At 46.3% G+C, this 27,916-nt stretch overlaps 1 protein-coding gene across 2 annotated transcripts in view; it reads right to left on the bottom strand.

The window, feature by feature from the left end:
• The window catches only part of Ppp1r21 (protein phosphatase 1 regulatory subunit 21), a 61,736-nt gene extending 44,310 nt beyond the window's left edge, over positions 1–17,426 (bottom strand). For both annotated transcript variants that reach the window (XM_005077280.4, XM_021231326.2), the window contains exons 1-4: positions 17,294–17,426; positions 6,212–6,280; positions 3,900–4,046; positions 1,455–1,556 (exon numbers count right to left, since the gene is read on the bottom strand). In XM_005077280.4, the coding sequence (XP_005077337.1) occupies positions 1,455–1,556; positions 3,900–4,046; positions 6,212–6,280; positions 17,294–17,350 (375 nt within the window). In that variant the 5' untranslated portion in view covers positions 17,351–17,426. The remainder of the gene's footprint in view (positions 1–1,454; positions 1,557–3,899; positions 4,047–6,211; positions 6,281–17,293) is intronic.
• Between the last annotated feature and the right edge of the window lie 10,490 nt (positions 17,427–27,916).

The following is a 27,916-nucleotide window of genomic DNA, read 5'->3' as shown; positions in this document are numbered from 1 at the left end:
TGGTTTATGGTCCCAGGGATTGAATGTGGGTTGTCAGGCTTGACAACAAGTACCTTTATGCACTGAGCCATCTTGTGGTCCCTAACATCTTTCACAGTTGGGCACAGTGATGCCTACCAGTAATGCCAGCACCTCATAGGTGGAGGCAGGGGGACTAACATTCCAAAAACATCAGCAACAACATAGGGAGTTCAAGGCTAGCGCTGAGCTACAAGAAAAGCTGCCTCAAAAATACCAAAAAAACAAACAAACAAGCAACACCCTATACATCACAGATCATGAAAGAAACCCATCTCATCAACTCTAGGTAAAGGGACTGGTGCCTAGTGTATTTCTAATCTGAAGACTGAACAAATGTACATATTCACATCAAGCCATGTGTGAGGTTTAAGAAATGAACAGATAGATCATAGTCACATTACATACGTAAAGGATATAGAAAACATTAAAAATCCATGCATTAGTTGTTCCACACCACAGATTATAAGTCCAGTGTAATATTCCTTTATACCGTGTGCATATATATTGCTGTGAGTGGATTAATAAAAAAGCTGACTGGCCAATAGCTGGACAGAATGTTAAGCCAAAATGAGCCAAAATGAGAATGCTGGGTAAAGAAGGGCAGGGTCTCAGAGTTGCAAACAGATGCAGGGAGAAGCAAGATGGGCATGCCATACTGAGAAAAGGAACCAAGCAATGTGGTAAAGCATAAATAAGAAATATAGGTTGATTTAAATGTAAGAGTTAGCTAGTAACAAGCACGAGCTATTGGCCAAGCATCCATTATATTAAGCCTCTGTGTGTTTATTTGGGAGCTGCTGGTGGGACAGAAACTTCTGCCTACAAAGATTCATTTGTTTTGTTTTGTTTTTAAAGATTTATTTATTATGTATACAGTGTTCTGGCATGTTTACACCAAATCTCATTCAAGATGGTTGTGAACCACCATGTGGTTGCTGGGAATTGAACTCAGGACCTCTGGAAGAGCAGCCAGTGCTCTTAACCTCTGAGCCATCTCTCTAGCTCCAATATTTACCCATTTTATATGTATGAGTTTTGTTTTGGTTTTGTTTGTCTGCATGCTATGTACCTGCACCACATGCATACAATGCCCTTGGGGCCCAGAAAAGGGCTCCCCTAGAGCTGGCGTTACAGGCATTTTTGAGGAATAACGTGGGTGGTCGGAACTGAACCTAAGTCACCTGGCAGGGCAGTAAGCACTCTACCACAGAGCCGTCTCTCCAGTGCCAAGATTCACTTCTTTTTACGTCAATGTATTCGTTGTGTGTGGGCACAAGACAGTAGGTATGTGGCAGTCAGGGGGACAACTGTGGGAGCTGGTTTTCTCCTTTCACTATGTGGAGTGAACTCAGGCTTGACAATAAGTGCCTTTACCCACTGAGCCATCTTGCCAACCCCCCAGACCCATGTTCTGTAATTCAGTCTTCTGTCACCTGTATATGCAGTCGTTCATTCTCCTCGATTTTCTTTTGCAGATCTTCGTCAAACACACTCTTCTGCTCTTGACTCAACTGAGAAGCAGACTCTGCGCTTTTCTGAGGGAAAGAACAAGTTATGTTCACACAACTCTGATCCTTTAGAGAAACATGCTGAGTCAACACAGCACCTACGGCCTTAGAGGCTTGCTTGTCTTTGGTGTATTCGCCCTCTTCAAACTGCCCTACTAAAGGCACACAGTTCACAGCTTAACTTCACCTGCAGGACCCAACCTGGAACGGCAAAGACTGCAAAGGCAAGACAGTTTAAAAGAGGAACAGAGAAAAAAATAAACAGGTTCATTTTTTGCAAAGGAATTCAGTAATTGCTGGAGGACAGAAGAGCAGAATCCCTGGTCCCAACCTGATCTTTCAGTTTGGGAGACTATGTTAGAGTCTTAGTTACGACACTCCTTTAAGAAGTTCTAAGTCCTGTAGCAGCATTCATAAATGCATGTCCGTGTAGGAGTCCACATAAATTTCTATCTAAATAAAAACCGAACCATGATAAAATAAAGCTATTACACACACAAGAAAAACCTGAGCTTATGAAAAATTCCTTTCTTGTTACTATTAACTTTTCCAGTAAGAAGAATAGCACCGTTCAGGAGATCTGAGACTGAACGCTTGTTTGTGTGTAACACACAGAAGTGAGACTATTGGAGGAGCATCTGTGAGAAAGAACCCTTGTTTCCATGTGACACGCAGAACCGAGACTATCTGAGAAGCAGTCTAACAATGGCACTGTGTTAGACATCAGCCACCGGTCTCAGCCTTTCCAGTATCTCACTCATCACTTCAAATGAGCTCACCTGCTGACACAATACAACCGGGCGGTGAGAAGTTCCTTTGAAAACACAGCTATATAAAAAACCAAAGACACTAAACACCCATCACATCGGGAACACAGGAAGTACATAAGGCACCCTATGACTTATTTGTGGTCCTCTGTGCTCCAAACTTGGAAGCTTTAACTAAGACTAATTCACGAGTCTTGGGCACCTCTGTTAAATCATTAATCTGGTATGTTAGCCAGGCATGGAAGCTTGCACCTGTAATCCCAGTACTTAGGAAGCCGAGGCAGGAGAACTACTACACGTCTGAGGCTGGCCTGGCCTACATATTTAATACCAAGGCAGCCTGGGCTACAGAGTGAGACCCCAACTCATAAAAATAAAACGACAAAGACTTCTGAGAGTCTTGGGTGAAGTCTGTCTCCTCCCAGGGATCATCTGGAATCCCCAAAGCATGCACACTTCCTAGTGACTCTAATACTACCTGGTAGGCCCTCTTTGTCCCCTTGGCTCGAACACCTTGGAGCATCCTTCTAAAGAGATCACGTATCACATGATAATATACTTCATAGGATCGCTTTTAATTCTCACATCCACTTTACGGTTGGATAACCTGAGGCTAGAGATTAACAACTTGGCCAAAGCCATAGAGTTATAGACGGCAGGCCGAGATTCAAACCAAGCTTACCTCTAGAGCCAGTGTTCTTTCCCTACACGCCCGTCTTCAGGGTCCCTGTCTGCTTCTCCTTTCAACACAGCCTGCTAGCACACTTGCCGAACATGGGTCTACACACACCAGGTTCAATACTCAGCCCAGCATCCCTTCTTACGCTTTTAAGCACAGAAATTTGCCTCTCAAGTAAAACCACAAGGACAACGCTTCATCTCAGAGGCTCCGGCTGCTACCTGCTGGAGCCACCACGGTTCGTCACTCATCATGGCCTCAGATTTCACTTCATCTCAGAGGCTCCGGCTGCTACCTGCTGGAGCCACCACAGTTCGTCACTCATCATGGCCTCAGATTTCACTTGCCTTACCTTTGGCTAGCAGGAATCAAGGTAACAAAGCCATCAATTTTGAGCAATGTGAGACAGCCCATTGACCTTTCTCGGCTGCTAACTCAATGATGCACATTTGCTGCTCATTAATTATTTTTGGTTTTTTTTTTTTTTTGGTTTTATGAGACAGGGTTTCTATGTATTGTTTTGGAGGCTGTGGGTCCAGCCTGGCCTCGAACTCACAGAGATCCGCCTGCCTCTGCCTCCCGAGTGCTGGGATTAAAGGCGTGGCCACCAACGCCCGGCCTGCTCATGAATTCTTAAGAACTGACTTTCATATGGAAATGCCCCTGAACTGGTCGTGGTTACACACGCCTGCCATTCCAGCACCAGGAGACTAAGATGAGTGAATTTGAGGATTTCAGGCTAGCCTGAGCTACACGAAGATGTCTTGTCTCATAAACAAAACAGGAAAATGGCCCCATGTGGATGTATTAATAGCAAACATCTCCCTTCTGGACTCAGGGAGCACCGAGGGTCTACAGCAGCTTCGCTGCCGAAGCCAGTCGGGGCTTCTCCACAGACCACACAGGGGCCTGTCCTGAACGTACCTTATTTTTCTTGCCTCGAGACTCACTTAGTGCTAGCTCATCTTGAAGGAGTTCCACCCTCTTGGCAAGCTGCAGATTTCGAAATGTCAGACTGTCCATTTCCTGCTGTAGTTTCCTCAACGACTGGTCCTTCATCTTCAGTTGTTCCTACATCAAAGCGAAACAGTCAGTTCGTCATGCTCTGCTTGGCTTCAAGTCCTCATTCCACCAACATACAATCAAAACCCCTTTGCTTCAGGAAATCAATATGTTAGATGTTCATTATTTTGGATATTTTAGCTATTTTGCACAAAAAATATCTTCCAGCCAAACCAGTATATTCACAAATATATATATATGTATATATATATATATATTTATATATATATATCTCAATCAGACTGTCAGCAACCTAAAGCAAAATACCTGCAAGTGTGTTAAGTCTGTGACAACCAGCAGAGGGGCTACACACTTATAAACCTGGATGTGTTACGAGGACTACAGACTTAGGAACAATACCCTCAGGGATGGGGAAGGACAGGAATCTGTCTATGTCCCTTTCTCTGTAAGTTCTCTCTTTCTTTGCACCATGCTGGGACAGAACCTAACCTGGCCTTCAAGGATGCCTACACAAGCGCTGAGCTACATGCCCAGCTCCACGTCTTCCCAGCACACTTCCTTCCACCTGACCCGTCACCTGTTAGGTCTGAAACCAACATTAACACAGCACAAGAGGACTCCACACTCTGGTCCACATCAGGTCACTGTGAAGCCCGTGAAAACAGACTCCAGCTCTACGATATCAATAGCATCCTATCTGCTGACAATGCTCCACTATTTATAAAGGGAGAAGAAATAGGAAGTTACAGACATAGTTTCACCCTATTTTAAAAATACACTACTTTAACTACATTTTGCTTACAATTTTGTGTTCCCTGATAACCAACAAAAGCAGCCAGAGTCTACTGGCTATTTAAATAGTTACTTTGATTAATTTCACTGAAATGAAGAATTATAAGACTAAGCAGTGATAATAACAAACTCTAACTGTATGGAAGCAGCAACCTAAATGTCATGGCTGCTATGTGTGCTGTAGGGGTGCTCTGCATGACAGAGACAGCTAGGAGCCCCGACTATGTTCAGTAGAAGAGCCCTTTTCATTTTTACCGAAGGTCAAAGGTACAGCTCAAGTGTAAATTATCATAAAATCTTAAAGAAAGTCCAATCCAAAGCACTAAGGGGAAAATCCAATTAAATCAATCAGAGGGCACCCTAACATTCACTGTACTGTAATTACAGTACACTGTAACACTGTACTATAATTGCAATGGCCTCAGAATGAACAAGATGCAAAGCAGTTTCTTTACACTGTTGCCCTGAGTTACCACCAGTTGCATGATGCTCCAAACGTGCTAACCAATCATCAGCTTCGGAAGCACTGTGGGCCAACTGTTACCTACAACCCAGCTCCTGCAGCAGGGTGATAACACTATGGATCCCTTCTGAATTGCTGGAAATAAGGCAACGGGTGTAGTGTGTGCTCACAATAATGCCTGGCGTGTGGTGAGCACTCAAAGAGAGAACTAAATGTTCCCAGCACCGCTGCCGTGACACCCATACATTCCTACCACCACATGGTTATCCGAAAGACCAGCATCAGGAGCAGTCAAACAGAGCAGGCCATTGGGGAGACACTGCCTCAGCACTAGGTTTTAAACATTACAACAGTCGGTGATCATGTCTTCAAGGGTTTCAGGAAATCCGTATCCTACAATTAATCTCTCCAATCAAAAATCTCACAAGCCACCATTTATCATCTGCCAGATAGAATGGGGCAGAGACAAACCTTTTCTCAGCCCACTGTGCTTCGGTTCACCCAGGTTCCTCAAGCAGTGCGCATGGCAACACAGGTCATCACCACGAGGTGGCAAACTAACGGCAAGAGTAAGGGCACTGGTCATTCACACATTCAAATTCATTTCTTAGGGACCATGAGCTGAGCACGGAAATGCGAACACAATTGTGGCCGGTCCCTCAGAGTGCGGCCTGGAGATGGCAGACACGAGGCTGCACTCATCCTGACGGATCTGACTCTGCAAAGGTCTTGAACTCCAGAAGAAATGTACTGGATAAAGTCAGTACTTTCCTACACTTTTTCAGCTGAGGAGATGTATAATATACCTACCTAAGCAAGGAGAAAGTTAGGCACAGCAGACACTCCTACCATCCCTACCCCTAGTAAATCAGTGTCAGAGCTGGGACTTTATCCCCCGAACCAGCTGCTTGCCCAAACACAGAACAACCTTTGCTACCCCGGCTTTCCCCCTGCGTACCTTCAGAACAGCAGAACTGGCCTGCTCATCCACAACACCCTTCTTCAGGACCTGATTCTGAGCTCGAAGCTGAAAACAGAAGGCAGGAATCACTTCTAATATAAAGCAACCATTTACAGCAAGGAAACCACGATTACTTCATAATGAAAATTTTCCACTGAATAAGCAATACCTTCTCATATTGCACATACACTTGTGTGTGTATGTGTGTGTTTGCACTTGTGTGACAACAAACACTATTTGTCCCTGAAAAGGAAATACATGTAATAACTTGTCAAGTGGAACACAGAAGATAAGTCCCCAATGACACAAATTTAGTCACTAGAAATCTGTGTCCCCTGGGCTGGGACTGTAGTTCTGTGGCAGAGCAAAGGCCAAGCATGAATTCACTAAAAAGATAAGTAAAATAAAAATAAAACCCAGGCCTCCTACCTATCTTTATATGGATTTATATTCTTTGTAAGTCATGCTCTGAATTTAAATGATACAATAAAAGAAAACGTGGGGCTAGAGAGGGGCCAGTGGTTAAGAGTACTGACTGCTTTTCTATAGGACTTGAGTTCAATTTCCAGCACCCACATTGTGCATCCCAGTCCCAGGGCATCCAATGCTCTCTTCTGGCCTCCAAGACTACTGCACACATGTGTCTGCATGACACAGACACATACATGCAGACAAACACTCATATACATAAAATAAAAATCAAATTTCAAAATGAAGAGGAAAATTATCATTTTCTTGAAATTCTGAACACTGTTGATTTGTAAAACACAAGTGAACAAACAACAGAATAAGAAATGAACAGAGTGTAGGACATCAACAGACTCGGGGGACCTGGTACCCAGTATCAGACATACAGCTGCCGTCACCACAGAATGCCACCACAACAGCAGACTGTCGTCGGCCATCAGTTGAGGCAAGTTCAGTTTTAAAAATCACACACAAAGTGCTTGTCTTGCAAGCACGGAGGACATGAACCCATCTATGAGTTTGTTTTGTTTATGAAGGGGAGGGGCGTGGTGAACTGGGGAGTTGAAGACATCTCTGGGCTTACTAACCAGTCAGCCTAGCTTGCTGATAAGTCCGGGCCAGTGACAGACCCTCTCTCAACAGCACCTGAGGAATAACACTGAGCTTGTTCTCTGCCCCTACACACACACACACACACACACACACACACACACACACACACACACTTGCTGATAAGTCCGGGCCAGTGACAGACCCTCTCTCAACAGCACCTGAGGAATAACACTGAGCTTGTTCTCTGCCCCCCCCCCACACACACTTGCATCACACCCAGTATTCACAATCCTAAGGAGGCAGTTATGTCCTCCCCTCCACTGTAGAGATAAGGACATCATGTCACAGAACAGAGAGATGGACTGATGAGATTAGGAGCAGTTTTGACTCAATTGCTATGATGCCAGCTACTGCTTTACAGAGTTTTTGAGAGAAAGGTGGGCCGGTAAGATGGACCTTATCCTTAGGTAATGAGGTAGATAGAACTTGAGCTTTTTCCCCATGTTACTTTTTAAAAATGTATGCGTAACTGTTTTGCAGTTATTTACTATGTAGACATGTGTGTATGCACATGTATGTGTGTGTGTGTATGACTGTGTTGGGCTTGCTGACAAGCCTACTTGGCATGACTTGCTGGGCCATCTTCCTGGCTTTGTAATGGTAAATATCAAATAAAACTAAAGCAGTTGGTAAATTTCTACTTATGCCTATAGCTGTGTATCCACCACTGGCTGGCTCTAGGGGGTAAAACCCCTCCCACAGTGAGGGGAAGTGTTCTCACTGATGTCCATAGCTGTGTATACACCACTGGCTGGCTCTAGAGGGTAAAACCTCTCCCACAGTGAGGGGAAGTGCTCTCAGCAAAGGACACAGCACAGGTAAGTGTAAACATTGAGTCTATGCGGCTGAAACAAGAGGCTGTCAGGCTAATGCTCAGGAGCTCAACAGAGACACTGAATGACTGAGTCCTCTGAGAAACTGCAATGGGATCATTGTATCTATGAGCTTTAAAAAGGATCTATTTCACCAGGTATAGTGACTCACAGATCCCAGAACCTGAGTGAGCCGCTGGGGAGGCAGGAACTTAGGCAGCACTAGTTTATAGTCCTGGACTAGTTTACAGGAAGACCTTGCCTCAAATTGAAGGGAGGGAGGGAGGGAGGGAGGGAGGGAGGAAGGAAGGAAGGAAGGAAGGAAGGAAGGAAGGAAGGAAGGAAGGAAGGAAGGAAGGGAGGGAGGAAGACTCTAACCTTGCTCAGCTCAGATCTGTCTCCTACGGAAGGAGAACAGAAGTGACTCTTTTCTGTGCCAAGAAAATGGGAATAGTAGAACACTAGACCTTCATGGGCGTCTTAAAACAAAACAGGAAGTTTAAGATTAGAAAGAAAAGACAAGCATCTTTGGCTTCTCCCTCTAGGAAGTGAAGAGGCACAGCTCACAGCTACAACAGGGAGCATATCTAAATCCATGTCCCACCATCTACCAGGCAATAAGGTCTTCCCTTAGATGGCTGAGCTTCAGGCACATGTCTGCGTTATAGGCAAACGCATCTGCCCTGTCCCCTTCTTTGCTAGGGCGCTGTGAGAACCAGATAGGACACTACATGAAAGCCCCTCTGACACAGTGTCCCGCAGAGGGAAGCAGAGATCTCACATTAGAATGGATTCAAGACACCGTTCTTCAAGGTGTGTTTATTCGTTTGCCCATCTATGGCACTGTGCTGAAGGATAAGAGAGAGAAGGAAGTACAACATATGGCTGCTGTTTGTAACGAATATACTCTTTGCCAAGGGTGGTGACTCACACCGCTATTCCCAACCACCCAGGAGGCTGAGGCAGGAAACCTGCCTGGGGTTTGAGGCCAGCCTGTTGTATAATAGTTCCAGGCAGCCTACGTGAGCTACAAGACCATGTCTCACAAACAAGATTCTAGGACTAGAAGGATGCTGTACAATCGCAAGGACCAGTGTTTGAATCTCAACATGCACATAACAAGCCAGGCATTTCCACACACACCATAATCCCAATTCTGAGGCAGGGCAAAACAGGAAAGCGGCTGGGGCTTGCTGGTCTCTGGTCTCTAGTCAGCTGAGGACATGCAAGCCTCTGGTTTGGCGGGAGACACTGTCTCTAAGGGACACATGCAGAGTTCTGCAGGACACCTGATGTTCTCTTCTGGCCTCCACATCTGCTCACACATGTGTACAGATATGTATGTCTCTCTAAAATATGTATAATTTAAAAGGAACGATGAAATATTTTAAGATAGTTAGCAATACTATATTTTGTCTCTTTTTTTTAAAGTATAGGTATAAAATTTTTAAGAGACTGGAGAGATCAGCAGTTAAGAGCTCCTGCTGCTCTTCCAGAGGACCCAAGTTCAGTTCCCGGTGTCCGTGCCAGGTGAGCCTTAAATACCGGTCACTCTAGCTCCCAGAGGTTCTGATGCCCTCTGGCCTCCAAGGGTACCCAAACACACATAGCAAACACCCACATAGACAAAAATCTAATTCTTTTTTGTTGTATTTTTGGTTTGGTTTTTGTTGTTGTTTATCAAGACAGAGTTTCACTGTGTAACAGTCTTGGATGTCCTGGAACTCACTCTGTAGATCAGACTGGCCTCGAACTCACAGAGAGCCACCTGTCTCTGCCTCCTAGAATGTTGGGATTAAAAGCCTGCATCATCACTGTCCAGGTAATTTTTTTAAGGGGTTGGCAAACTAAGGTCTGAGATCAAAAGCCTGCTGCTTAACTTGAGGTTTTCTTGGAATGTAGCCATACTCCTGTACTTATGTACAGTACCGCAGTGAAAGACGGGCAACTGTAACAGCAGTCACAGCATCTCAGGACTACATTATTTACTGGGCAGCTCTTTACAGAAAAAGTCTGCTAACCTCTATGCTAGAAGTCCAAGAAGAGAAACGTTGTTTTAATACTGACATCCATTATGTAGCTTTCTACTTTCTAAGAGATAAACACCCTTGAGGACAATGAGCTACCCGCCTAGCAGGGTGAAAACCTTCCAATCACATAACCAGAAGATGGAAACAGAGTAGCATATAGTCCAGGCTGGCATGGAACTTGCTTATAGCTGAAGATGGCCTTGAACTCCTGCTCCGCTGACCTCTGCCTCCCCGCACTGGGATTACCACACCCACTTCAAACTTTAGGTGTCATTTCTGACCCCCGTTCTAAATGTGATCTAGCATTTATCTTCTCGGTATGGTATGCATAAGCTTCTAGTGACTGCCTAAAGTCTAGGGCACTTCACTGATACTAAACTCATCACTTCCAGATCCATCAGACGGCAGAATATTTCCAAAATGCAATAAAATCTTATCATTCATTTCTAAGATACAATGAAGACTATTTAGAACAAACTGAATAGACCAATGTTAAAAAGGGAGCTTTCAAGTAACTGTGTGGCATCCAATCTAACTGATCATAACAACAACAAAACGATCTGGGTTTTCCTTTGCTAAACCCTGCTTGCTAAACTGACAACTCAAAGTATGACTTTGGTGAAACTAATAACGAAACTCTCACTGGAGATATTTATCTAGGCGGCCAGTGAAGACCAGTGGTGCTACACTTGCTGGCACTGGATGCTCTCCTGCACACCAGCCTACTGTGACCCCGTGCTGCTCAATGAACCAGCTCTTTACAAGGCCTGGTCTGTTCCTTCAGAACCCAGCTTCCTCCTCTACAGCATTCACCACCTGGTTCTGTTTTAGATAGTTACATGATTAGCATCCAGACACCAACACTTGCAGGAGGCGGGTTTGGAGGCTGATTCACATTGATGTATTTGAGAAGCAACTGTCCCATGTCTCCATTGCACAGGAAATGGCCCTGAAGACAACACAGCCTGGTTTCTCACAGCAGCAGTGGCTCCTCTGTGACATCAGGTGGAGGAGCAGTGGCTCTCGGTGCCTCCTCCACAGCCGTTAAAAGCCCCTTCTCACTGCCCACCCAGCTCCTAGTGAGGTTCATCTCAACACTGACGCCGAGGTTGTCTTCACTGAGAACCAGCAAACTCCACGGCTTCTGGGAGGCCACTTTTCTCTTCTGGCCCACTTCTCTTCCCGATCACCTCCTACGGCCCGCAGTGAGCTTGCCCCTCAGCTCCTCTGGGCTTGTTTGTGTTTTGTCTTCGTTTTACTCTTTAAACCTGGAAAGTTTACGGTTACTGTGAGTTTCTGTCTGCACCTCTAACATACCAATTGAACTTCATGGGAGAAACCACAGCACACACTTCTGTACAATTCCTGCTCACAACAAAAGATCACTGCTGTAGATAGAAAACTCGAGGAATGTTTAGTTATTCAAATGAATTACTGTACATAGGTGGCAAATGTAATGGCAATAAGAGGGTACATCACTAGTGTCCTTCTCCACGATACTTCTCCGTGTCCTGGTGGGCATTAAGAATCCTCAAGAGCCCGAGGCCCAACTCTACCAGCCAGCCTGAGTCCCCAATCAGCCTATGACACAGATACTTCTCTAGAGACCCAGGGAGTGGCAATAAATCCTCAGATCATTCTAACAACCTCTGTTAGGATCACGGGCTGAAGAAGACGGGTGTTTGACTTCACAACCACAGCAACTGGAAGATGCTGGAGGGGAAGAAATGAGTCATGCACGTGGCTTTTCCCATGTAAACCCAACCACTGCCTATGTGGAAACTGTTCTAACGTGGCCACTTTCACACTGTAGACATGCTGACATTTATAAACGGTGTTTACACCCCTATACAATGAACTTTAAATACACACCTTCTCTTCATTATAAAACAAGGTGCACGAGAGACAATCCCACACCTCACCACAACCCACAACTCACCACAAACAACAGTTTGTGAGTACTAAAGCTATGTGCAGGTCTCAGCTACAGTGCCTGGCCAGATGACCCCTAACCCTGGATCCAGGCCTAACACCTGAATCATTCTGCCCTTCTACCAATATCTGCTGGTCTTTCTCTGTGGTACCCAGCCTTCCTACCCCGGGAAGGAGGAAAACCCAGGCAGGCACACACTGTGGGGGAGTGAGGGGCAGGGCTTACGTTGTCCCTGGTAAAGGAAAAGCCTCCTCTCAGGCAGGCCGTCAGGTGGAACCCTTTCTTCCGGCCCTATCTTCATAAAAGAAAATGGGCTAAGACAAAACTACTACCAGCAAGGCTCTCAGGTAAGCTTTCCCTCGGCAGGAGAAGAGCATGCCAGACCTTGTCTTTGTACATCTGGTCTTTGGACAGCTCCATCAGCAGCATGGGAGCAAATTCAGGCCTCACCCCGAACCTACTAGGCCACAACTTGTCACTGGTGGGGGGGTTCTCCACTGGCTTACTCAAACACATTTGAGGTGCAAAGCCAGGGTTTCAATGATCACTGTCCAACAGGATAGCTACGAGTCATGCTTTTGCAATTATTAAGAGTAAATAAAATCTAAATTTCAATTCCTCGGCCTTTCTAGCTTCATTTTTGAGTGTTAAGCCTCTAGACATGGGGCCAGTGAAATGGCTCAGTCAGTAAGAGCACTTGCCACCAAAACTGACAAGTCAAACTCCATCTCAGGAACCTACATGGTAGAAAAGAACTGAGAACGACAAGCTGTCCTCTGACCTCCGCACAGCTGCTGTCGCACATGAATGTGTACCCATGCACGCGCGCACACACACACTCACACTCTCTCTCTCTCTCTCTCTCACACACACACACACACACACACACACACACACACGCACGCACACACGCACACACACTAACAAATAAATAAATGTAAATTAATTTCCACACAAGGCTACCCTACTGGGCAGCAAAGAAAAAGAGCACCGCCCTTCGTGCACACAGCATCAAACACAGAGCTGTCCCACTTTGGCTACTGAAACCTACACGTCAGGATTAAAGAAATGGCGGCTCACGCCTTTAATCCCACCACTTGGGAGGCAGAAGAAGATGAATCTCCATGAGTTCCAGACCAGTCTTATCTACAAAGTGAGTCCCAGGACAACCAAGGCTATTACCCAGAGAAACCCTGTCTCAGGGGGAAAAAAAAAGATTAAAGAAAACTGGCATTCAATTTTCATGCCATCCAGACCGAGGCTACTTCTTTCAGGGCTGGTGGTGGATCAGGATCCACCAAGTCCCATTATCTGGAGAGCCAACTGGACCCAAACTGGTCCTTTCCCAAGTAGCTCTGTATTAGCATACATGTCTGCAAGGATCCCAGAGGCCATCTGTCTTCATAAGTAGCGCATCAATCACAAAGTAAACTGCTGAGAAAATAAGAATGTTTGGCTAGCCTACTGGTTCTTAAGGCTGCAAAGAGAGCTTTAAAAACACAAAGCTTTTGTGGAACAAAGGCTATTTTACTGATAACATTCTTCAAAAGATGATCATGTGCTCAGGTTTGAAGATAAGTGTCCCCTAAAGGTCACACACTGGTGTCTGGGAAAGACAGGCTTTGTTTCTTGGGGGTGGGTGCTGTGTTCCCAGGTCACTAGGGGCATGCCCTCAGGGGAATGCAGAACCGTGCTGTTTTTCCTCTGCCCAAGCTGCGGGTGTGAGATCTAATCAAGTGCTTGCTTGCTCCTATCAAGATCCAGCGGCTGCACTCACCGTGCCCCATGAGCGGTCAAGAGGTGCTCACACTAAGCCTGAACTACTCCACGTCTGGACTCTGACCCTCCAAAACAGTGGGCTAAATAACTAGGCCTTTATACAAGTCCTTTGCTTCCTGGGAAACTCTGCTGTGGCAACACGAGGTTACTAACACAGTGTGTATTCAAATCACAGTATTTTGTCATTGAGAACTTTACCTTACCCCAACCTCTCTGAATTTTCCCATAGTTTACTACTGCATGTGTTCTACTGCAATGTTATTCCAAAACTAATGTCATTCTTGAAAAAAAATCCTCAAGGAAAAATATCTGCCCCATGTAATTGAGTAAGGAAATGCCCTTCCCCAAACAAAGGCTAAGATCTTTGGGAAGGGGGTGAGGAGGAACGCAAATGTTCCCTTCAGGAACCCTGCCTGCTTTTCTCCTTTTACATAGTAACATTTAGCATCCTAAATAAGGTACAAGAGCAATGCAAGTAGATTTCAGTATCAGACTACAATCTGTGTACCAGGAAAGGCGATAAAAAAGGTAAAATACTTCTTCTGTGGGCACAAGGCCATCAAGGGTAGAGATCTATCTAGTCTAGAAATTGCTTTGCACTAGAGTTGACAGGAAATAAAAAGCACATGAAGTCTTAACCAATTTCTGCCTCTCTCTCTCTCTCTCTCTCTCTCTCTCTCTCTCTCTCTCTCTCTCTCTGTGTGTGTGTGTGTGTGTGTGTGTGTGGTGTTTGAGTTGAGACAGGATCTTACACTGTAGTGCAGGCTAGTCTGGAATTCTCGTCCACATAGAAAACTCACAGCAATCCCCCTGCCTCAGGTTTGAGCCACCTCACCCAGCTTCTTTGTGTCTATATTCAGAAATGCACATGGCAGTGCAAACAAAAGAATGAGAAATGGTCTGGCCCAACAGGGGAGATGACCCCCACGCCCAGCAGACCTCTTTAGCAGCTCCTCCCTGGCACACCATTCCTACAGGTGTCCCCCTCTCCCACACTCAGACTAACTCTCCAAGTTCATCTTTACAGGATATTTAAAAGAACTAGTTTTTGTTCCCATTTTTAGTGAGTCCATCGCCATTTAAAAACATGTCAGCAATTATCCCCAACACCACCTCAAGCTGACACAGGAAACATGCAACTTTAACACGTCCTGCATCCCTGAATTCTAAGTCTACAACTTTAAAGTACCCCTTTGCTCCCACTCCACCCTCCTTGGGCTATCAATCCTTGGCAACCCTTCACCTCAGAACTCGGCCAGCTCTGTCTTCCCTCACTCATCAAGTCCTGAGGATGAAGGGCAGCATTTACACGCTTCATTATCTTTCTGAATCCAGTGCTATGAGCAAAGCAGGCCCTCCAAAAGGAGGAAAATAAAAGTATTTTTAAACCAAAACTCCTCTCCATGCCAGTCACTAACTTTAGTCAACCCTACATTTTCTTCCGGTGTGGTCCAATGATCTATTTCAACCAAATAGTTCCCAGCTTCTTTCCAAAACGTAACACCACTCACTTCCTAGAGAAGATCTTTGGAAGATGGCAAGATGGCCCAACCATAATTGCTCTTGTCACCAATCCTAATGATCTAAGTTTAATCCCTGGAACCTACATGGTGAAGAAAAGCAACTCGCAAAGCTGTCTCCTGACCACCACACACACACACACACACACACACACACACACACACACACACACACACTAATAAATTTGATGGATGGATGGAGGGATGGGCAGACATAGGTTTCTTCGACTTCTTCCCCATTGCACACATCCTATTTTACAAAATCCACTGCCCCCCCCGCCTGCCTTGACACATTCCACCATGTATCATAAGGGGCTTTCATGACAGCAAACACGGGCTAATTTCTTTACATGGAAAGCTGCCACTTTCTCCAACACCCTTACCCACTCCCTCGTCTAAGTAAATTCTACCCTTACCCAATGACCGCTCCTCTGTGCTGCACTGAATGTCACTCGTCATGCCATATCATAACTATATCCCACATTTGAAGAGTCTATTACAGAAGATTCTGCAGCTGGAACTCTGGCTTGCTCAAGTGACCCCGGGCACACTGTTTGCAGGGTGCACATAGTAACATGAGTTTGTTGAACAGGCTGATATACCCAAAAGAATAAAATCTTTCAACATCTCTTATTACTTCAGGAGGAGATGTAATTATTTCAGCAATGTGATCACTGCCCTGTGCCTTTCTGGAACTACTCACTGGCCATTTGGAACCGTCTTTCAAGCTTGTTTACTGTCCAGAGATAGAAATCAGTCCCCTTGCTTTATATGCACAAAACATTTCCAACCCCAAAATAGCAGTGGCAAATCTGGGCACTGCCATTCTCCACCCACCCTCCTTCATCATATGGAGTTGTTTCAAACTGCTGGCTCTTTCAAACAAGGAAGTCCTCCTCAAAAGACAACTCTGACATGGAGCTACAGACTCCTAACAGGATTTCAAATGGAAATGTAGAGGGGGTTTGCCAAGCATCACCAAAGGCTCCCATCTGATGCTGAAGACTTAGAGTGCACGTTCAGGTGCAGGCTTCATTTTTCCTTAAATGTTTAATTTTTACCTTCCCAAATATATGCTTAATAAAATCATAAGGGTTTTTTGGTTTATCAAAAATATAAGAAGGGCTAAATCTTTTCATTAAGTCTATGAATGCCAAGAAAACTAAAAATTGGACGTGACTACTGAATCATTTCCAAAGGCATGAGATTCTGCTTTAATAACTTCATTAGAATATTAAGGCAGAAACTGCACCCACCCTTGTCCAAGAAAAAAGGTTTCACCATTTGAAAGTCTGACACTACAGAGAACCAGGTCCCTATTTTTGCATAATGTTGTACATTAAGGAGAGCCTGCTGAGAGCACTGCCCCAATCCAGTAAGGAAGACACAAGAAAAAAAGGACACGGCCCCACCACGCAAGCTGTCAAAATCAGTGGAGACACCATCTGTATTCTACAGCACCTGTCCCGGGGAGACAGTTCACAGGGATGATACATTACCCTCCCCAACTGATGTGGAGGCAGATAAGTCTCTTTATCCTTAAACCATCCCCTCGGGAAGGGAGAACGGTGCTCTTCCCCATCGTCGGGCTGGGCAAACTGAGGAAGCAGCGAGCAAAGGGGTGGTCCCTCAATTCCTCCCTTCCTCTCACGCCAGCACCAAAGGCTGAGCCCTGGGTTTCTGTCATCCCACTGCCAGCGAGAAGAATCAAACTCCAGCTCCTGTCTGCAGAGACGCACGCGGACCCAGACACCGCCCGGCCCTATCTCCCTGGAGGGGCAGGTGGAGGCACCGTAATGGTGGAAGCGGGAGGTGGAGGAGAAGAGGAGCCCTCAGCATCCCCCGCCGTCCCAAAGCGCTGCCGAGGCGAGGCGAGCCGAGGCCGCAGGGCCAGGGACCCCTGCCTCCCTACCCGCGACGGGTACCTTCGAGTACTCCTGCGCCAGCTTCTGGTACTTCCCCTGCAACTCCGCGGAGGCCATGGCCTCCCCCCGCCCCGTCCAGGCCGGGCCGCCGGGGCTGCCGAGCCCCGCCCCCCGCCCCCAACCCCACACTCGCTCCTGGGCAGGGCTCAGCCAGCTTCTGCGGCTCCGCCGCCGCGCCTCCTCCTCCACTTCCGGGTTTCGGGGCGGGAGGAAGGCGGAGCGGGTCCGGAGGGCGGGGCGACCTCAGGGGCGGGGCGACGTCTTGACGTCACTACCCCACCCGCCCGCCCTCCGGTGCCCAAGTTCACGCATGCGCGGCCTCGCAGATGGTCCCGTGCGGCCTGTGGCTCGGGTCGCCATCTTGGACCAGGCGTCAAGATGGCGACCCGGTCCAGGGCGAGCCGGAATCGAGAGGAAAAGAGAGTGGTGGGGGTGAGGGGGGGAGTCCCTACGGCATGGACGGACACCACGGACAGAGACAGGGAGGGCGGGGGACGGAGAACCGGAAGGAGAAGCGCTCTGAGAGCGACAAGGATGCTGGCGGCCCGGGCCCCGTGGTTCCCATAGCAACCGCCTGGCGTCCGTTGCGTCTTTCGAGAGGCGCCTGGCAGCCAGCGCTCTGCTGCCTCGGGCGTGGTCTGGCCTGACGGGACGCGCTCCACGCCGTAAACTGTCGACCCTGCCGCAGATTGCTGACGCTCGCCCTCCTCAGATCGGAGACCTTGAGATTTGTGCCCAGTCTGCACTCGCACGCCACGTGCCGGCTCCCGGCACCAGAACCGTTCCTGGTGGCCAAGGGGCCGCTAGGAGATCTCCGAGAACTTCTGCCACGCTTTGAGAAGTGTAAACAACGTCAGTGGTTTAAAAGAGAAAAACAGCCAAAATTAGATAGCTTGAGATAGCTCGTGATGAAACACTGCCTCCCTTCCTTCATTTAAAATGTGTTTACAGTTCCGCTAGGGATTAGTGTAGGTGTAGCATCGAAGTATTTCTTGCTAGGAGAATGAATGAGTGAACGAAAACAATATATGTTTGCTGAGTGTAATGTGGCAGTTGAAACTAATGAACTGCGTTCGTATTTATCTACATAGCTCTGTAAACATCAGCGTGTTAAATGTAACACTATGTTAGATGTAATAAGTAAATTGCACTGGACGCAGCTGTGTAAGCATTTAATCTCAGGACTTAGAAGGCAGAGGCAGGTAGATATAGTACATTCCAGGCCAGCCTGGGCTACACAGTGAAGCTGCCTAAAAATGAAATGTAAATTACAATACAATACAGATATATTTTTAAAATATGAAGTAAAAATAGCCAGACATATTTGGCCATGCCTGCAGCCCTAGCGCTTGAGAGGCTGAGAGAGGAGGACTTCAAGTTTGAGGGCAGCCTGGGCTACATAGTGAGTTCCAGGTCAGCCTGGGCTATATAACAAGATCCTGTTTAAAAACTTTCTGTGTGTGTGTGTGTGTGTGTGTGTGTGTGTGTGTAACCTACATGAAGTAGCATTTTATATTAACATTTTGTATTTTTTTTGCCCACACCCCTTTGCATTATTCTTAAACACATAAACAAGTAGTAAAACTACAGAGACAAGAACTGAAAGGCTACACATGAAACTGATTAGCGGTTGCCTCTAGTGCGAAACTAAGGAAATGAAAAAGGCAGGACAGAGGAACATCAACTTTATTTCTTTAGGCTTTTTTTTTTTCCAGCCAGGGTTTCTCTGTATTGTTTTAGAGGCTGTCCTGGAACTCGCTCTGTAGACCAGGCTTGCCTCGAACTCACAGAAATCTGCCTGCCTCTGCCTCCCGAGTGCTGGGATTAAAGGCATGCGCCACCAACACCCGGCTTCTTTAGGCTTTCTAAAGTAAATATTGTTACATTTATTATGGAGGAAATACGTTCAGGAATGCTAGGTCAGCACTTCAGTGCCCTGGCCTGCGGGGTCAGTCAACAGGGACCCTAAGGGAGGGAATGAGAATGGGGGAACAAGAGACTCGAGAGACGGAGACAAGACAGTATTCTGATCAAGTCTCATTTATTGAAAGTACCAACAGGGCTTAAGTAAGGCAGGTAGCAGAAGGGCAGGGGAGCAGAAGTTCTCCTTGGCAGGGTATGTTCCAAGGACACAAGTCTGCAGCTGGGGGAGTCTGGACTGCAGGCCAGGTGGCAGAAGGGGAGGAGAGCCTGGACTTCAGGCCTTGAAAATATGCTGTACAGGAAGATAAGCAGACACAGAGAAACAGAAACTTAAGTATTAGCCTCTAAGAATACAGTAGGAATATTAAGATGGCTTCTATTATGCTATGCTTTTTTAGGGCCCTCCACACCTTAGTTTGGCTATAACTAAAATGAAAGCTGTGCCAGCCTAGTTTCCCTTTTATCTGTGAACAAATCAGGAACCCCACAGCAGAGCTTAGCCTACACCCACTTTCTATATGAAAACTAGAAGTGGTGTATATTTTTGGTTTGCTAATAAATACTGCCATTCAGACTTTCAAAGTAACAGTTTCTAAGTGTTGTGTTAGTAGTTTTATGTGGCGCCACCAGGTGTCAGAATTAAATACTGTGATATTTATTTTACATGCTTTGTCCAAGAATGGAGTTTTTTTTTTTATTGTTTGAAAACTGTCATTCCAGAAATAACATTCCAAAGAAAGAATGTGCAACTTTAGCCAGAGAGCCTGTGTAAATTCATGTTACTGAATTTAGAAATTTATTCTCACTGGCTGGCTATTTGGTCAGACACAGTTTTAAAGCTCTAGTTGATAAATATGAATAAATTAAAGTTAAAACTCTCATTCTCAACTGATATTAAAGAAAAAGGGAAGTCACAAAGAGAGAAGTTAGTTGCAGCATATGTACCCAATAAAAGACTCTTGTCCACGTTGTGCCCAAATTCTGAACCCCAAAATCACCAAGAGACTCGTTCTGACGCAAAAGCAAAGAGTCTCCTATTAGTAACTGTCAGTAACTCGGCCCCTTCGTACATTCATCACAGCAGATGATATGAGAAGGACCCTAAGGGGCTTCTAGGTGGGGAATTTATTGGGGGGACCAAGGGGAGTGTGTATGGGTCCACAACAGCTCAGGATTCATGCACTTCCAGGCATGGGCGGTGTTGATTGGTCAACTGGTTGTTATGGCCTATCGCCCTCCCTTGGCAGTTGCTATGCTCTGCACTGCACTGTTGACACCACTTTTACCATAAAGTACGGTAAAGCATGCCCACCTGCCGGCTAACTTCTGATCCATTTTTTGCTACATGGGTATGTGACCTCCTAGTGCCTGGGAGGAGGGGCAAGGTCAGCCAAACATGTGTTAAGTCTTTTCTGCATTCGGTCACGGCTGCTAAAGCAGGGGACTGGGTGAGGGTCTGGTCCCTTCAATCCAAATATATTAAGATCAATATATACAAATCAATTTTTTCAAAAAGCCATACCTATTTGTTTTACTATTTCAAAGGATGACTGAGGCATGGGGAATAATAAGTTGTCAAGTGGAGTTTAAGGACCCATGATTTGGGGTGCAAGTCTAGATCATTGTGAAGACTGAAGAGTGACTGGAGAATGCTCCTATCTAAAATGCAATGTCAGCCTGGTAAGATGACTCAGAGAGTGATTACCATGAAGCCCAATGACTGGTGTGAATGCCAGGGCACCTGTGGTAGGAGAGAGCTGACTCCTGCAAGTTGTCCTTTGACCTTCACACGTAAGCAATGGTGCATGCACGCACACGCGCGCGCGCGAGCACGCACGCGCGCACACACACACACACACACACTAAAAATTTTAAATACATAAAATCCAATACCATTCTGTCAATGGCAATCAAACCTAATAAGGAAAGCGGGGCACATTAATATCTCACATCTCTAAAATTCGTAGAAATGGAGCAAAAGTTGGCCGTTGCTAACTTACAGCTGGCTCTGATGTGCAGTGTTCTTGGTCAGTTCTCATTATCCATAGACTGCATCTGCAAATTAGCGTAGAATGTGTGTGTAACTCAAATACAAGCCTCACTGGGGCATCTACAAACACAGAGTAGCAAAATATCTGAGTTAACCAAAACCCATGTTACCAGCTGACATCCAACAAGGTGATTCCAGGAGAGGGGGACTGCATTATTTTGTTAAAAATTCTGCTCTTTCGGTGACCCCCAAGCATAGTCATGAAGCCCTTTCCACCCCTGGACAGTGTTCTTAAGTGCAAAAAGGTGGTTTTAGCTTTTTGAAGATGGAAGTTGATGGCAAGCATTGTTTAGGCTTAAGAGTGCTATTGGTGATTCATGCCTTTAATCCCAGCATTTAGGAGGCTGAGGCAGGAGGATCTCTGTGAATTTGAGGCCCACACCAGCCTGGTCTACATAGTGAATTCCAGGACAACCAGGATTACATGGAGAGACCCTGTCTCAAAAAAAAGAAAAAAAGAGGACTGTTGATAGCTGGTTTGATATTAGTGAAGCAAAATATGCATCAAATAATGTGTCTTTAAGCCAAATCACATGAAATGTGGTTATTTGTGGAATGGTTGAGGAAAATACGAGCAGACACTCTCAAGAACCTCTCTATTTTCCACAGGAGTAATGCTATTTGCTAAGTAAATGTTTACAACAATTTATAGAACACATCTACTGTGTTCTATACTGTGTACTGAGGGTCAACTGCATATAGATTGAGAATGTTGTAGAACATCTCTTGACCATATGGACAAGCAATTATGCCATCGGTTTACTGACAATATGAGAAACACCGTGAGCCCCTCGCAGAATGCTATTTCAAGGGAGAGTAGAATCCGCCTGTGTTGTCTTAGCTATGGGAAGGTCCCCCATGTTTGCCCAGGTCTGAAAAGCAAGAACTGCATTCAGACTTCCCGCCTCACCCTCAGAGCAGGGAAAGCCTGAGGAAGACAGCCGGGGGGGGAGCATTTCATTATATAGCAATTCTCCTTGCCCAGTTTGTTTTTAAAACAGTGTCTCGCTGTGTAGCCCAGGTTAGCCTTGAACTCAGAATACTGCTGCCTCAGCTTCTCAATGTCCTATGTTCAAGCCCTAGTACTGCAACATAAAGTAAATTGCATGCATTAGTGAGTATCTGGTTTGTTTCCACTTAGGGATGCCATAAATAATTCCTCTGTGAGCACAGGTGCGCTAGTATCTGCTCGAGTCCCTCTTTTCACTCTGCTGAGGGCGTACACAGAGATGGAGTTCCTAGGTCATCTGGTAACTTTATGTTTCAGCCTTCATGGCCCCACCCTCCTGTTCTCCACAGTGTTTTCCTTGCCCAAAGCTTCTGTTCTCTGCACCCTCACAAGCATTTGTCATTATGTATGTTTCTCGTCCAACCTGTCCTAATTATTGAAAAGCAGTGTCTCATTCTGGCCCGAATTTGCATGTCTCTAATGGGTCATCAAGCGCCTTTTCCTGTGCTGGTTGCCATCTTTGGCTTATTCATTTCCTTACCTCTCTCTGAGCTGCACGTCTTGCTTTCTTCCTGTGCAGCAGGACTCAGGTCTCTGTCTCTATTTAGCCCTCTGAAGTCAGCTTCCTGTGGCCTGCCTGCCTCCATCGTGCCATCATGAGAGCCAATCCTGAGGTCTCCTCAGAGGCCGCCGGCTCACTGAAATCAGTTCTGTCCGTCTCTCCGTCTGTTCCCCCTTGCTCCAAGCTGCCCTCTTCTAATTCTTCTAGCTCCATAGAGTAAAAGTGGATTCCTGTTCCCATAAGAAAAGCCCCTAACTCCTGGGCTCTGCGCTGTCCGGCACTGAGCCTCAGTAGTTCTGGTTTCAGTCAGCTCTCTGTCACCTCTGTGTCCTGGTGAGCATCCTTCCTCCCACAGGAAATGTCTGCCCTGGTCCCCTCCACCTCCCCACCTGTCTCCCAGTGTCTTCCAGGATGTCCTTTAACATGAACTTACCAGCATGTGTTTCATACTTTGTGTATTCCCTAACATGCTGTGTTCAGTCCTGGGCTCCCAGTGAGACAGCAAAGACCCTTACCATGAAAACCTCATCTTCTTAGCCCCCTATCCTCGGGTACTGCCTGGTGAGATGCAGAAATCTGTAGCACCTGGGGTGGGGGTGGTGGAGACAGTTGCATGGCTTTCCTGCAAACACAAGGGTTTCTCTCCCTCTCTCACTGAACATCTATGCACTTAGAGGTCATCACAGATGCCTCCCTTTTGCATATGTACTTCCTCTGTGGTTCCTCGCTTCCTCCTTAGCACTGGTTTCTTTCTGGAAAATTCTGACTATTGGGGCAATGTTGATTTCATGAGTGCAGTGACAATTTTTACCCAGAACATTCTTCAGGGTTACATAGCAACTTATTCATTCATTTGTTTTTGTTAATGTCGATTGTCTCCCAAAACATAACTTCATTGTGGGTCAGTCCACCAAATCTCTAGCTCTTCACGTTCAGTTATGAAGAACCAACCACACTTCCCTCTTGTAAGAGAAGAAAAGACGATCACACAGAATAGTGTTGTGCCTAGACTCTGGACACTCAAAACCACCACGAGACCAGATCCAATGCAAAAGCAAAGAGTCTTTTTAATTTACGAGTTAACTTGGGTCCCCCATCCATCCAACACAGCTGGTGGAGTAGCAGGGACCCAGAGCAAGGGGTAGAGCAAGGGAAGTGGGGGGGGGGCATTGTTAGTAGCATAGCAATGGTTTCAGGATTGGTGCACTTCTGGGCTTGGGCAGCCTATCCTGAGTTGATTGGTCAGCTGCAGCTGCAGAAAGGTTGCTATGCCTAGAGGCCATCCCAGGAAGGTTGCAACACTCTGGATTCCACTGTTATCAGTAAAGCACATCCAGAGCCCACCAGCTAACTTCTTTTTTATTTATTTATTTATTTATTTATTTATTTATTTATTTATTTATGGTTTTTCAAGACAGGGTTTCTCTGTGGCTTTGGAGGCTGTCCTGGAACTCGCTTGGTAGTCCAGGCTGGTCTCGAACTCACAGAGATCCGCCTGCCTCTGCCTCCCGAGTGCTGGAATTAAAGGCGTGCGCCACCAAAGCCCGGCCCAGCTAACTTCTGATTGGTTCTTTGCCACACGAGGGCTTCCTAGTGATTAGGGCAAGGTCAGGCAAGGTCAGGGGCTCAGCAAGTGTTGCTGAGTCAGGGGCCTGTGTCTTGCTGGGTCTTTTCTGTAGTCTGTCATGCTGCCAAAGCAGGGGCTGGGTGAGGGTCTGGTCCCTTCGGAGAGAATTCTGTGGGAGGGAGCGATGGCTCATTGGATGAAAGCCACTCAGTGGGTGGCCTCCTCTGTCACTCTCACCTCTTCCTTTGAGACAGGGTGTCTTCCAGAACACAGGGACTTGTGTTTTCTCTCCTAGGCTAAAAGCCAGAAAGCTCCAGAAGTTGTCCTGTCCCTGCCTCCCTCAAAGCTGGGCTTACAGACATTTGTAGGACACCCAGCTCGTTTTGTGAATCACATATTCACGCAGCAGCGCTCCCAAGCCCTCCCTGAGTCATCTCTCTAGCCCTGCAGCCCTTGTGTCTTAGCTAGGGTTACTGCTGCTGTGATGAAACACCTTGACCAAAACAAGCTGGGGAGGAGAGGGCTCAGCTGGCTCACACTCCCACAGTTCACCATCAAAGAAGTCAGGACAGGAGCTCAAACAGGGCAGGAACCCAGAGGCAGGAGCTGCGGGTGTTCTGTGTTGTGAGGGACCATCCGAGAAAGAAGGTCATTCCAACATGCAGTTCAAGCCTGTTGCAGCAGGGAGGAATAGTTTTGAAGAACTGAACCTCGAACAGCCGTGTAAAGGCGTATATCTGTTGGTTGCTACACAAAAGTTGTTTTGGGGGTAAAACAAGTTCCTCATACTAAAGCCCCTGAAGGAAAACATCACACACACTGTTTGCAGGGCCCAATAAGACAAAACGCTCCAGGTGTGCCAGGGCCGTCTTGTGACCAAAGTCATGCAAAGGCTGTAAAGCTCCTTCAGAACAACTCTATAGATAACAGAAATCAATGTTTTCTACATGATTTCTTCAAGGTCAGAGTACTTCTAGAGAACAGCTATACATTTTGACATTTGCCCTAGATACAGTGAAAACAGCTATTTCATCCTAATGCTTATGCTAGAAACAATGATTCTCCTGCAAGAAGCTATGGAAGGGAGCTGCTTACTGGCTGGCTCCTCATGGCTGGCTCAGTGGTTCTATGGAACCCAGGACCACCAGCCCTGGGATGGCACCACCCACAGTGGACTGGGCCCTCTCTCCCCCACTAGTCACTAATTAAGATGTTCTACAGGATCACATGTTTTGAAAGTCAGGCTTCTCCTTCTACTCTGTGGGTCCAAGGGATCAAACCCAGGTCATCAGCCTTCGTAACAATGCCGTTTCCCGCTGAACCATCTGGCCGGCCACAGAACGATCTTTTAAAGCATCACTATTTTCTAAAAGCATCACCACTCCCCAGGGCACTTAAAATAAAATACAGTCCCATCTTAAGGAAGCATTTTCTCCATGGAAGCTCCCTCCTCTCCGATGACTCTATCTGTGTCAACTTCCTCGAGCCTGCTGATTACTCCAGGCAAATCAGCAGTTCTCCTGGGATCCTTGCCTCCCAACTATGAGCATCTTCTCCAAAAGATCTCTCAGAGCAACCTGTGCAGGTTCGGAAAATACCTCCCATGGTTACCCACAGTCTATGCCTGCTACCTGTGATTAAGTGATTGATTACAGGGTGCCAATGCAAAACAAAAACCACAACAAACAAACAAAAACCCCACAAAATTGCTCTCACCTTAAAGGGAATAAGAGTTATCACGGGAACAAGGATTTAGGTTACCCCAAAATTCCAAGTTCCAATGCAGAAGCATTTTCAGGAAGTATTTCTTTTTTTGTTGTTGTTGTTGTTTGTTTTTTGTTTTTTGTTTTACGAGACAGGGTTTCTCTGTATTATTTTGGAGGCTGTCGGTCCAGCCTAGCCTTGAACACACAGAGATCCGCCTGCCTCTGGCTCCGAGTGCTGGGATTAAAGACATGCGCCACCCCACACCCCCTCCCCCGGCTTCAGGACGTATTTCTAATGGCAAAACAAAGAAAGTCGTAAATTAAATCAATTTTTAAATACATTGGTGGGTATAACTGAAGGGTAGTTACAACAGAATGGGAGAGTCTCTCCTACAGGCCTTAGATGTTATCTATTGGCGCTCTTAGCTTTGCGGTTGGTGGAATCTAGCGGTATGCTAAATTAATAAATTACAAAAGTTTTTTTTAATCTGTTAGTCACAGGATGTTAATACCAATACAGAAGTGGGCAAGAATAGCTATCCTGGGGGCCAAAGCTAGCCCAAGACACGGCAATTAGCCTCTGGACCTGCAACATCCCCACCTCTCCACATCCCTGTAGTTCTAACAGATCAGTCAGGCTCTACTGATTCTACAGCTTCTTTCCAAGAATTCTCGTTGACAATTGCAAAGAGGGATTAACACCACCGATGGAATTACAGTTGCTAACCAGCTCCCAAACAGAGAAGAAAAGAGATGACAGTATGAAAAACACTTAGCCCAACAGAGCTAACTTTGTAGACAGAGGAAGGAGGCCACAAGCCAAGGAATGTGGGTGGCCTCTGGAAGCTGGTAGAAATGGGGAAGAGGGTCTTTCCCACCCTTGCAGAAGGAACACAGCGCTGACATATTCCTTTTAGCCTAGTGAGATCCCTTCCTAACTTCTGACCCACTGAGCCTCAAGATAATAAGTGTGCATGGTTTTTAAACTAGTAATTTGGGAGGTAATTTGTTACATCAGTAAAAACAAACTATCTGCCATAATTGAGCTAAGGGAATAACTCATAGTGTTACACCTAGCTCCTCTCTTCTCCTGGGTCCTAGAGCCAACCACAACCTCTGGCTCAGAGGGTCGTCCCAGCAACATTCCCCAAGTCACAAGCTGCATCCTGGACCTGGTATAAGCTATAGTGTGCTAAAGCACCCTCATCCAGGCTTATGAGCACCATTACATTGGCAAGAACTGCACAAGTCATGTGCTGAACACCGCCTCTATCAAAAAACTAGAGTCCACAGACTTACAACGAGCTAGGATTCTGTACACAGAAGTTGTTGAGTAGCAATTTTCTCCTAGATAAACCTTGAAGGGAGGTTTCTTGTTCTAAGAGAAGTGGTTGGCACGAAAATGCCCCCCCCCCAGACTCACAGGGAATGGTGCTATTAGGAGCTGTGGCCTTGTTGGAGGAAATGTTTCAGCGGCGGTGGGCTTTGAGAGTTCAAGTGCTCCAGCCAGTCCCAGTGTCTCTCTCTCTCTTCCTCCTGTTTGCCGAGCGGAATGCAGAACTCTCAGCTCCTTCTCCAGTGCCATGTCTGCCTGCACGCCACCATGATGACAAGGGACTGAATTTCTGAAACTGTAAGCCAGCCCCAATTAAATGCTTTCCTTTGTAAGAGTCGCTGTGGTCATGGTGTCTCTTCACAACAATAGAAACCCTAACTAAGACACGGCTGGAGTGCTTCCTGGTCTGGGGAAGAACTATACGGCACACCTCTGAATCCCTCTCAGTGCTTTTCCCGGGCTTCAGATCCACAGTTGGCAGGAAACTCAGGGATTAGTGAGACGGTGTAAAGAATTCAATCTGTAAAGCA

Source organism: Mesocricetus auratus, unplaced genomic scaffold, assembly GCF_017639785.1.
Source record: "Mesocricetus auratus isolate SY011 unplaced genomic scaffold, BCM_Maur_2.0 Super-Scaffold_100676, whole genome shotgun sequence".
In the NCBI taxonomy this organism is placed as follows: Eukaryota; Metazoa; Chordata; class Mammalia; order Rodentia; family Cricetidae; genus Mesocricetus; species Mesocricetus auratus.
Note: the sequence above shows the minus strand (reverse complement) of the source record. Positions and strands in the feature narration are given on the sequence as shown.